The sequence below is a fragment of the Caenorhabditis briggsae genome, assembly GCF_000004555.2.
Source record: "Caenorhabditis briggsae complete genome, chrV, whole genome shotgun sequence".
Taxonomy (NCBI): domain Eukaryota; kingdom Metazoa; phylum Nematoda; class Chromadorea; order Rhabditida; family Rhabditidae; genus Caenorhabditis; species Caenorhabditis briggsae.
This window is the reverse complement of record NC_013488.2, coordinates 8,756,489-8,768,341: the sequence shown is the minus strand read 5'-3', so window position 1 is coordinate 8,768,341 and position 11,853 is coordinate 8,756,489. Positions and strand designations below refer to the sequence as shown.

Genomic DNA, 11,853 nt, shown 5'->3' with positions numbered 1-11,853 from the left:
ATCTCAATTGTAGATGCCGCCATTGGAAGCAGGCTATGATGAGTCGATCAACAATTCGAAGGATTCTGTGGACGATCATGTTAGTTTAGTTTTTTATGTTCGTAAATTCCCCATGTTAAACTGCAGAGATGGAACAAGATCTTTCCGAATTGTGTCGCCGATAGTAACATGTCCGCGGCCTTCATGAAAAGAGCAATATACGTGGCGTTTTCTGTAATTCTTCATCGCCGAAAAATTCTTCCAGCGGAATTTTTCTCGAAGAATTACATTACAAGTAGGTTAAAAATTATATAGGATAGTTTGAAAATGTTTTCTTTCAGGCAAAATGAGTTGCTTTACGTTGTGCTTCAAGAATGTGAAGTCCTATGCCATTTCTCAGTGGCTCAAAGCGTGTGGAGATGCTTTACAGAAGAAACATCTGAAAGAACTTTGCCTGGTGGTCACTAAGAAAGAAGGCGAAGTTGAAGCAGTGGAAACATATTCGCTGAAATTTTGCTACTACGAAGATGGAAGAGTCGCCGCCGATCTAGGAACGAGATACAATGAGGAGCCCTCTACCCCGTTCGAAAAGTTGACCGAACTAGAGTATAAAGGCACTGGTTCAGTTAGAGATCAGCTTGTTTTACTTGTCCGCAGTATTATTTATATCACACAAAAAGTTCTCAAGCCTTTGCCACCCGATTTCGCTGTCAATTTTCGTATAGAATACGCAGAGGGTACTCCTGATGATTTCAAAGTCGACGGTTTCGCTGATACGAGCAAATTCTACACATTGCCAGAGGATATTCAATCAGCAACACTCGGACATCTTCGTCCAGGACATCATGGAGCTTTTATGGATTGTTCCAGCAAGTACATGGAAGATGCATATAAGGCCGAATTGGATCTGAAACGTCATCTGGATGAAATAGCTTCAGCTCTTGGGTATGATTCGAACGAATCGATTTATCAAACGATGGAGACCGGGAACGTATCAAAGGATTCGAAACAAAATATCACTCCAGAGAAAACCAAAGAAGTAGAATCACCAGAAGCAGTTCCGATGGTAGGTTACTAATCAGCATTTAACCTGAATAATATTACTTTTTCGTTTCCAGAAACCAGGTGAAAGTCCTATAGTGGCCCCAAAAAAGACGCGTGCATCCGGCAGATCTAAAGGCCATGTTAACGATTCTCAGCAATCCCCGTACAGCAAGACTCGCTCCCGAAAGTGAATCACGTTCCCGAAAGTGAAATATCCTTATTGATCCCCAATTTTATGTTCATAGTGTACGATTGAAGCTCTTGTGAATTGATTGCTTCTGGTTTTGTTTTCTTTTGTATTCCAGCATCTTGTTCCATTTAGTTTTCTTGAACTTCAAAAGTTAGCTTGTGGTTTTGTTGTGTTTAATAAAAGTTTTTGAAAAAAATACGATCAGCTCAAAATTTTTAGATTTTTTCTGAAACTTTCAGAATAGTTAAAGAAACATTAAAGCCTGAAGAGATATGCAACGTAGAAGTCGGACGATCCTTCAAGCCGTTTGAGCCCTAGCACGTCGGCCGACTAAAAAAGTAGGCGTGCTTCTATAGAAGCTTCTACCAGGCACATCTCCTGGGAGAGCATTTGTACGAAACAGTTTTCATCTGTAAAAATGTAGGTCTAAATTTGATTATTACAGAATATGAATTTTAAAATTTTCAAAATCATTTTCACCTAGGCTGTCCCAGCTCGAACTACTTCACTTTTATACCTTTTGAATCTTTGCCCCTAATGATCTGAATTCTCAGTGAAGATATTCAGAAAAATGTACTAAATCAATCTTTTGCTCTTATTTTTTACAGTAATACTGAGCAGTTTTCTGGATTATCTCTTTTAAATTGAAAATTAAATATGATACCCATAAATAAGGAGCATATCTGACTTCCTCTCATACAGTGCGTTGCAGGTTCTGAGGTCAACACATGTTTAGGGTCATAACTTGAAAGCTGTTAGAGGTATCGGCCTAATTTTTTTTTAATCGGATTCGAGACAACAAATTAAATCTAGTGGACAATGTTTGTAATGAAACCTTGAAAACTACCCGAGTTATCTGGAAAAGTCTGAAAATATGCCTTTTGCAACCGTTGCAGGTTTATACGTCCATTCCGAAGATCAGTAGATCACGACCTCCAGCGGAGACGGAGGTGTCTAATTCTGATTCTTCCTTCTTGGAAAGGGGCTTGGAAAAGAGAAACATGAAATGGAAGATGTGAAAAAAGATTTATTGAAAAAAAACATTTCAAATATAGATATTCCTGAACATATCAGCAAAAATTATGAAAAATGAAAAGTTTCAAAAGTGTACTGATTAGCCAGACTTTCGCCTGTTGATCCCTTTCGCCACGTAGAGGCTCAGTACATGAAAGGGAAAATGGGTTTTCACTGGGGGAAAACACCAACACAAAACCCCATGTCTCCTAGGAGACAGTTTTCTAATTTTCAATAGTTCTTTTTCACTCCTAAAAAGCTATACGATCGCTATTTATTGTTTTTGTTCATTTTGTTTCTTTTTTCTTTGATTGGGTCTTTTGCAAAAGGGGGACGTTCAGTGAAAATAAATTCACCTAGCCATGAACCACCAAACATGGCGACCCTGAGGGCCTTTTGTAACTTTTTTCGCATCCGACCAATCGAAAGAAAAAAGCAAATGAAACAATAAACAGCTTACGCAGGGAGCTTCAGAGCAGTCAAAAAGTGCTAGTGAAAATTATCAAACTAATTCAAAAAAGTGAGATTTCCCAAAGAACTGTTTTTTTTTCAATACGTGGAATTTTTTCAACGTGGACAGAGGTGCGGGGCGTGACCTAATATTGATTGATTTAAAGGTTTATTGCGTAACGTGTGAAAAGTTTTAAAAACTCGAAAATTGAATATAGATTTACGTAACCCATTAAAAAAGTGACAAACTAAGGACGAACGAGCAAGAACTAGGTTTAATCGCGGCGAAGGTGCACCATCTGTTGTTTTATTTATTGGGCAATTATCTCGGTTCCTATAAAAGATACTCGAAATTTGCCAACGAATAAAATGTTAGTGATATAAACAATGATAATTTTGTCAGATACTTTTTTGGAATGAAAATCATTCATGCTAAGGTTATTTTGGTAGATCATGTTAAACTTTAACACCTTCCCCCAGTTGGTTCCGATGTACTTTTGAAAGAAGTTGAGACAACGTACTTTGTGATCGTCGGTGTCGGAGCTGGGACCATGATTGCTCTTTTGATGCATGGATCATCTTTGAGACATCTCTAACCCGTCGACTTCAAAATTCAGTTTCTGGTTGATACCATTACACGACTTCAAAGAGTTTAAAACGACAGTTTTACAGTGATTTTAGTTGTACAGAATCAAAATTGGACACCTCCGTCTTCGCTGGAGGTTGTGATCTACTGATCTTTGGAGTGGACGTATAAACGTGCAACGGTTGCAGAAGGCTTATTGTCAGGCTTTTCCAGATACCTAACTCTGGTAGTTTTCAAGGTTTCATTACAAAAATTGTCCACTAGATTTAATTTGTTGTCTCGAATCCGATTTTCAAAAAGTTAGGCCGATAACAGCTCTCAAGTTATGACCCTAAACATGGGTGGACGTAAGAACTTGCAACGCACTGTAGAAGCCCACCCAAAGCGTGAAATTTGAGCTAAATTATCTCGATTCCTGAGAAAGATCTGAAAATTTGGTCAACTGTTAAATTATTGGTGATGTTATGGTAAATAATTTATCAATTAACACTTTTTTGACAGAAGTCGAGATGATTGAGCTCGAAGTTGACGGTTTGTGTGGGCTTCGATTCGAGGAAATACGGTAACCTACTGTTTTGGTGTACCTATTCATTTCAGATTCATGAATCAGAACTGTAAATAAATTTCAGATCACACAGTTTATTATAGGAAACAGATTGTGATGAAATCAGGAAATGTAAAAGTGTTTGGAGAAGCATTTTGGGTCAAAAATAATGATGTGAATGCAAACAAATTGATCATATTTTTGTACAGAGAATAATAATTGTTATATGTTTCAAAGGGATATGAAATTTAGGCATTCAGTCAAAGGAATCGGGCATTGGATGCACTTCTGACGAGAGCACTGGAGGGGGATTGAGCAAGTGGGAAACCATCTGGTGGAATGACGGAAGCAGACGCACGGATCTTGTTTCGCATCTTTGAGAGGGCATTCTCAGCGATTTCAGCTCTCTCGTCGGCTTGTTCGAATTGGGCTTGGAGCACCTTGTACTTGTTCAAGTTGCTGGCAGCAACCTCCTCCTGTAAAAAAGTTTGGTTTGAATTTTAAAAAGGAATAAGGAACTGAAAAGTAGTGAAAGAAACTTACAGCCTCTTCAACCTGTCTCTTGAAAATCTTGAGTTTAGTCTGGAGCTTATCAACCAATTCAGTCAGTCTCTCTTCGTTCTTCTTCTCCTCGATAACTTGGAATTCAACCTCCTTGACACGTCTCTCAGCCTTACGCCAGTTCTTCTCGGTATCTTGATGACGTCTTTGCTCTCCATCCAATTCTTGTTCAATGGCACGGATTCTGGCTTCCAATTGGGCGATGATCTTCTTTCCTCCCTTCAATGCCGCGTTCTCAGCGTCATCAAGTCTGATCTGCATTTCCTTGATTTGAAGTTCAAGTCCCTTGCGGATTCTTTCTATGTGCATCGAGTGTTCTTGTTCTTGGCGGAGCTCTTCAGCGAGACGGGCGGCGTCAGCAGATGCCTTCTGTCCTTGTTCTTGTGCGTTCTTGAGTTCAGTGACAAGCTCTTCGAGTTCAGCGTGGACAGCGAGAAGCTCTCCTTCGAGCTTGCGACGCCATCCGGTGAGGGATGACACTTGGTTGGACAGGTCGTTGTTCTGCTCACGGAGCTCAATGCAATCAGCTTCAGCGTTACGACGAGCTCTCTCAGCGGCTTCTGCTTGTTGAGCCAACTCGTCTTTCTCGGCTTGCAAGATTCCGTTTCTCTTCTCGGAAGCCAAGAATTGCTCGCGGAGCTCGTCCTTCTGGCGTTGTTCCTCTTCGATTTGGACTTGAAGTTCGCGAACAGTTTCCATGTACTTCTTGATGGTCTTCTGGGCATCAGCATTAGCGCGGTTGGCATGATCCAAAGCGATTTCGAGATCGTTGATGTCGCTTTCGAGCTTCTTTTTGATTCTGAGGGCTTCCTCTTTTTGCTTGGTCTCTGCTTCGAGGGTAGCTTGCATGCTCTCCAAAGCTCTTTGGTGGTTTCTGCGAGTGTTCTCGAACTCTTCCTCCTTCTCTTGGATACGCTTCTCGATTTCACTGCGGATCTGGGAGACTTCGATTTGAGCTCTGAGAACCTTGGCTTCTTCAGCTTCAAGAGCAGCTTCAGCCTCGTCGAGAGCCTTCTGGAGCTCCTCCTTCTCGACTTCCAATCTTCTAACAATCTTCTGAAGTTCAGCGACAGATCTTCCTCCTTCTCCAAGCTGATCGGTAAGATCCTTGACTTCCTGAGCAAGAGACTTGTTCTCACGACGAGTGCTGTCAAGGTACTCAGCGAGCTCATCGTTGGCAGTCTTTGCCTTGAAGAGATCAGTGGAGAGTTGACGGTTATCACGCTGAGCAGCATCAAGTTCGGAGGCGAGGTCATCGGTCTTCTTCTTCCACTCCTCAACGATCTTCTCGAACTGACGACGATGCTTCTCATAGTAGGCAACTTGAGCGGCAGCCTTCTCAACATCGGATTGAGCGTCATCCAAATCTTGCATCAACTTATGACGGACCTTCTCTTGAGAAGCGATCTTGGCAAAGAGACCCTCGTTGGTATCACTCAATTCTTGAACCTTGAGTTGGAGAGCCTTCTTGGCGGCCTCGATCTCCTCGAGTTTGTTAAGTCCCTCGGAGTCGAAACGAGCCTTCCATTGTTGGATTTCAGCATTGAGCTTGCTGATTTGACGGGTCAGATCAGCCTTGGACTCGGCTTCTTCATCCAGATGCTCACGAAGAATTTCGTTCTCGTGTTCCAAATTCTTGGCAGTGGCAGCAAGAGCTTGACGTTCACGACTCTCCTCTTCGAAGTTACGACGAGTTTCATCGAGTTGAGATTGGAGGGTGGACTTGAGACGGTGAAGTGAGTTGACTTGGTTATCCATCTCCTCAAGAGTACGGTTCAAATCTCCATTCTCGTTGTTGAGACGGTTCTTGAGAGCAGCAAAGTCTTGGAGTTGTCTGGATTGCTCATCAGCCTTGGTTTGAAGTTCCGAGAATTGAACTTCAATAGTCTTGTAGCTTTTTTCAACTTCTTGACGAGCACGAACTTCGCTATCAGTGGCATGCTGGGCTTCTTCAAGATCACGTTGAAGCTTGGCTCTCTCGGCATCTCCCTTAGCCTTGAGCTTCTGGAGAGTTTCGAGTTGCTCAGTGAGCTCAGCAACTGCATCAACTTGACGCTTGCGAAGAGATGAAACAGCAGTTTCGTGATTCAAGGCGTCTTCCTCCTTCTCACGACGAAGCTTGGCAATTTCAGCCTCGCGCTTCTTGTTAGCCTCGAGTTGAGCAGCAGAGAATCCTCCCTGTTGCTCCAATCTCTCGCTGATTTCCTCCAACTCGCGTTGAAGTTCGTTGCGAGTTCTGTCGGCCTTTTGGCGAGAGTTTCTCTCGGATTCGAGTTCCTCCTCAAGTTCGGCGATTCTGGCTTGGAGTTCCTTGATTTGGCGTTGAAGTTTAGCAGCAAGAGCTTGTTCCTCAGCAAGCTTGGTGCTAGCATGATGAAGATCATCTTCCTTTCTCTTCAAGGTGTTCTCAACATCTTGCTTCTGCTTGGTGATCTCATCGATGTTCTCTTGAGCGACCTTCAAATCTCCCTCAACCTTTCTCTTGGATTTCTCGATATCCGAACGAGATCTCTTCTCGCGGTCAATAGTTTCCTCAAGCTCATCCATTTGTTGCTCAAGCTTGTTGCGGATCTTCTCGAGATGGTTGACCTTGTCTTCCTCGGATTGAAGATCTTCGTTGAGTTTGCGGTTGGACTCTTCCTGATGCTTCTTCTCCTTATTGAGCTTAGCAACAGATTCGTCTTGGTTGGCCATTTCATCTTGAAGAGAACGGATTTGGTGGTCCCGGCTCTGCTTCTCTTGTTCAGCCTTTCTCAAAGTGAGCTCCAAATCTTGAACGTGCTTCTTGGTGTCAGAAAGTTCTTGCTCAGTCTTCTTCTTCTGACGAGTGAGATCCTCATGACGCTCTTGCATATCCTCAAGTTGTCCAGTGATATCGGTCAACTTGCTCTCAAGAGTAGCCTTCAGCTGGTTGAGCTTCTCATTTCTCTCCTCGGCGTCAGCCAAGTTGGCCTTCTCAGTTTCAAGGCTTAAGAACAAAGCATTCTTCTCCTCAACCAAATCGGCAACTTGAGTCTCCAATTGAGAACGAGCAATCTCTCCGCGTTGAACGGCCTCCTCGAGCTTCTGGATCTTTTCGGCAAGCTCTCCCATGGCTTCTTGTTCTTTTCCGGCTTTGAGCATTGGCTTGACCTTTCCGAACAACTTGAACCATTCCCAGGTTCTGAGAGTGCACCAAGCACGAACATTGCGTTGAACAATAAGCAATCCAGTCTGTTGTTCGTAACGACGACGGACTTCAGCCTTAGCGAGGTAAGAACGAATACGAGATTGGAACATGGTAACGATTCTGGAGAGAATCTCATCACGCAAGTCTTCAAGCTTGGCAAGAACTCCGGCCTTGAAGAAGATCTTGGTCTCTCCGATCTTGAATTCTTCGTCAGTCAAGTTTCCATCATTGGCAATCTTGTCAAGGATTCCGACGGAAGCCTTCTTTGGATCAGAATCCTTAGCAGCATCAGCAGCAAGGATAGCATAACGGTGCTTGAAATCTGGGTAGAGCATTCTGTTCGGGAATCCTTTACGGCAAATTCTGATTCCTTCCAACACTCCGTTACAAGTGAGCTGGTTGAGAACGAGGGCAGAGTCAATGACTCCAGATGCTTTCTTCTCGTTTGGAATAATACAACGGATGAAATGTGGATGGGTTTGATAGAGCATATTCATCAAGTTGTTGAGAGACTCTCTGTAGATCATAGAGACAGTAGCGAAAGAAGAAGACTTTCCACGCTTTCCTCCTCCAGATTGTCCAGCCTTGGCGGCTTCAGCAGCCTCTTCCTGGGTCTGGTAGTCTTGCCAGATGTCCAACATCAAGTTGTTATCAACAGAGTGCTTGAGAAGAGCGACAGCAGTGTCGTTGAGTGGATCCTTGTTCTTCTCAAGGAAGTTGTTGGCGTTGTAACGGACAGTTCCAGCGTAGTGGACGATGGCGAAATGAGCATCTCCTTGCTTTCCCTTTGGTGGTTTTGGCTTCTGGAAGTTTGGATGCTTTCCAAGATGTTGATCAAGAAGCTTCTGGGCGTAGGTCATATCAGTGGCCTTTGGAACAATGCACTCCTCATCAAGAATTGAGATGATACCGAGTGGCTTTTCGATGAGCTCGATACAGGCTTGAAGATCGAGTCCGAAATCGATGAAGGTCCAGGCGATTCCTTCACGCTTGTATTCTTCCTGCTCAAGAACGAACATGTGGTGGTTGAAGAATTGTTGGAGACGCTCGTTGACAAAGTTGATCCAGAGCTGTTCAAAGGAGTTCAAGTCGAAGATCTCGAATCCAGCGATATCGAGCACTCCGATGAAGTGCTTGCGCTCAATTTCCTTGGCATCAAGAGTTTTGTTACATCTGTAAAATTGTTTTGACTATTTTTTAAATATTATATTGCCTACAAACCTGTTGATGATCCACTTGAACATACGAGCGTAGATAGCCTTGGCAAGTCCAGAGACAGCCCAGCTGACTTGTTCCAAGTTCTGTCCCTTGTTGACCCATTCGGTTCCGACACGGACACGTGGCTTGGTCAAAGCCTTGAGGAACTCCTCAGCGTTGATTCCAAGCATGGCAGCGGCGTTGAGAGCATCCTCCTCACCATCTGGCTCGGCTTGTTCTTCGCGTGGACGCTGCTTGAACTTCATTTCTCCCATATGCATGATACCAGCAGTGGAACGGTAAAGATCCATGGTCTCTTGATCTTCGAAGCCCATGATATCGAAGGCTTCTTGGGTGAGTCTCATCTCTTCCTTATCATCCATTCCTTCAATGGTAAGCTCGGCTTGGGAGCAGAAGTGATAGTAGGTGATGTCATTGTTGAGCTTCAGCTTTCCGCGGAGGCTTGCGTCGTTACCAGACATGATTTGGTAGAAGATGTGGTAACAACGCTCTCCTGGAGCTTGACGAACGACACGAGATTTTTCGAGAAGATCTGAACATGATCAAAAAAGAAACTTAATAAAAATTGATTTCAAAACTTACAATGCTCAATATCTCCTCCAGCCAACTTTCCGGATCCGGAGAAGTGAGTTCTGATGAACTTTCCGAAACGAGACGAGTTGTTGTTTCTTACGGTTTTGGCGTTACCGAAAGCCTCCAACACTGGATTGGTCTGAACAATTTGCTCCTCGAGGGTTCCTCCCTTCTTTCCCTCTTCCTTCTTTCCTCCGGCAGCAGCTTGGGTGGCTCCGACGATGGCGAAGTAGGAAATAACCTTCTTGGTGTTCTCAGTCTTTCCGGCTCCGGATTCTCCGGTAATGAGCATAGATTGGTTCTCCTTGTCTGAAAATTTAGCTTTTTGAATGAATTTTTAAAATGTATCAACGAACCTTGAACCATGTTACGGTAAGCCTCATCAGAGACAGCGAACAAATGTGGTGGCATCTCATTACGTCTCTTTCCCATGAAATGCTTGATCACAGATTCACTGTAGATTGGGAGCCTTTTGTATGGATTGATTACGACACAGAAAAGACCAGAGTAGGTCTGAAATTATAGTCATTCTTTTCTGTTCTTATCAATTCAATCCCTTACATAAATCATCAAATCCTTGTAACGGTCCTTGAGATTTCCCAAAACTGAGGCTTCGTTCAAGAATGTCAAATTAGCCATATCCTCGGTTTTGTCGAACTTTGGAGGGTTCATCTCTTGGCATTGGTCTTTTTTTACAGTGATTTGGTTTCCCTTGACAGTAACCACGGTCACTTGGTCGCCAGTGGTGGATTGGATCTCGGCGGCGACGAATCCTAAACTTTTGGAAGTTGTTTTTATTCATTTTTTTTTTCATTTGGGTCTTTTTTATGTGGACGGAAACCTTTTTGATTTACAGTATCTTCCTCATCCCCCAGTAGGTATCCCGGTGGTTTTCTCTGATCTACCGTCAAACCTGCAATAGAAGGGCCTCCTCACTTTCAACATTGAGCCAGGTTTTCTTCGATTACTGTCAAATATATCAAAAAGTTATCAACTGATAAAATGTTGATCATAATGTCAGGAATGCTTTGTCAGTTGATCTCTTATTGATATCTTTTACAAGAGCCGAGAAAAATTAGCTTAAACTTGACAGTGTGTGGGCTCTTCTGATACATGTTTTACGGTATAAGGATACTTGAGGATCCCATGTAAGTTTATTTTTTTATATAATTTTTAGTTGCGATAAATAAATTTTCAGTTCCAGTCTGTTCAGTTTATATTACCATTACTTTGAAGTTATAGCTCATAACTCCTAGGTCATAAATTTCAGCATTTCGTCTCTATCAACATGCACACACACATTTTGTTGTCCATCAACGAAATGTGGGTCGTCAAACATCTCAATCTTGAATTCTGAGAAATCTCATCATGATCTTTTCTTCTGCCAACACCCAACATCCTCATCATCATCGGGAGAAGCTCCCGCAGCATAGCGTATCTGTCTGCCGCTCTTCGTGCCCGCGAAAGATTACAAAGTGCCGTTTGTATTTGTGTATGCTTCATCAGATGACCGAGGGATAGCAGAAAAAAAAGAAGATAGAGACAACCTCAGATGTTCAGAAATCCGCCACCACTGACTGGGGGTCGATGAAGAGTGTGATGTATCGGAGAAAGAGCTCGACGATCAGAGAGATTCAGACAAAAAGCGTAGGTGAGGGAAGATGGATGTGGACACTGGGCGATGAAAAAAGAGAATAGAAAGAGGAGGTGTAATAATAGTTAATGGGAATGGACAATTAAAGGACTTCTTAACTAGGAAAAGCTAGGTAATTAGCTCAATTGGAGCTCGCAAATAAACAAAAACAAATGGAGTTATATTTGAAACATGAATCAGATACGCCTACAGTAATCCAAACTGTTAAAACCAGAACTAAAAAGAACATTTTTGAAACAAAATTCAATTGAAGTTAGTTTTCTAAAAATTTCCAACAATAATTGTTCGCAGATCTGCAAAACAATTTTGATCCCGCATACCGTAAGCATTCTAACAGAATGCCACCCATAACTTTCAACTTTGAGCAGATTTATCTTATTTCCTGTAAAAGATAACAAAAAATGGTCAACTTACAAAATGCTTCGCATATTATAATAAAAATTTTGGCAGTTGACCACTTTTTGATACATTCCGAAGGAACCGAGATAAATGTGTTCAAAATTAGAAGTTAGGGTGCTTTTCTATTACAGGTTCTATGTACGGTACACGTTCTACCGAGAAACCGAACAGACTGATTCTTTTTTTCAACAACAGATTATGCCTTCTAACCTAAAAAACATTTCCGAAACAATCAAAAAAAGCATCACTCACCATCTTCTGGATCTGGAATCCAGCAGTTCTTCTTGGAGTCGAATGGACGGGCGGCAGAAGCAGCCTTCGCCTCTCTCGACATTCCCAAGAATGGGAATCCTGGATCATTTTCGAATGCGTCCGGATTGCCAGACATTTCTAGATGGACCTAGTGTTCGTGGGTTTGATGGCTCCCTGCCCTGTAATTAAAAAGTTCTTAGAATAATTGAAGTTAGAAGCG

At 42.6% G+C, this 11,853-nt stretch overlaps 2 protein-coding genes across 2 annotated transcripts; one reads left to right on the top strand and one right to left on the bottom strand.

Annotated features, from left to right (window-relative positions):
* Window positions 1–13: 13 nt before the first annotated feature.
* CBG23415 lies at window positions 14–1,214 on the top strand (the record flags this gene model as incomplete). The annotated part of the gene is made up of 4 exons (XM_002636651.1): window positions 14–79; window positions 127–274; window positions 321–1,045; window positions 1,098–1,214. The coding sequence occupies 4 exons, from the start codon at window positions 14–16 to the stop codon at window positions 1,212–1,214; spliced, it is 1,056 nt and encodes a 351-aa protein (XP_002636697.1).
* A 2,853-nt stretch (window positions 1,215–4,067) lies between these two features.
* Window positions 4,068–11,769, bottom strand: Cbr-myo-3 (the record flags this gene model as incomplete). The annotated part of the gene is made up of 7 exons (XM_002636652.1): window positions 4,068–4,283; window positions 4,351–8,710; window positions 8,759–9,287; window positions 9,338–9,637; window positions 9,685–9,841; window positions 9,890–10,101; window positions 11,634–11,769. The coding sequence occupies 7 exons, from the start codon at window positions 11,767–11,769 to the stop codon at window positions 4,068–4,070; spliced, it is 5,910 nt and encodes a 1,969-aa protein (XP_002636698.1).
* Window positions 11,770–11,853: the final 84 nt, after the last annotated feature.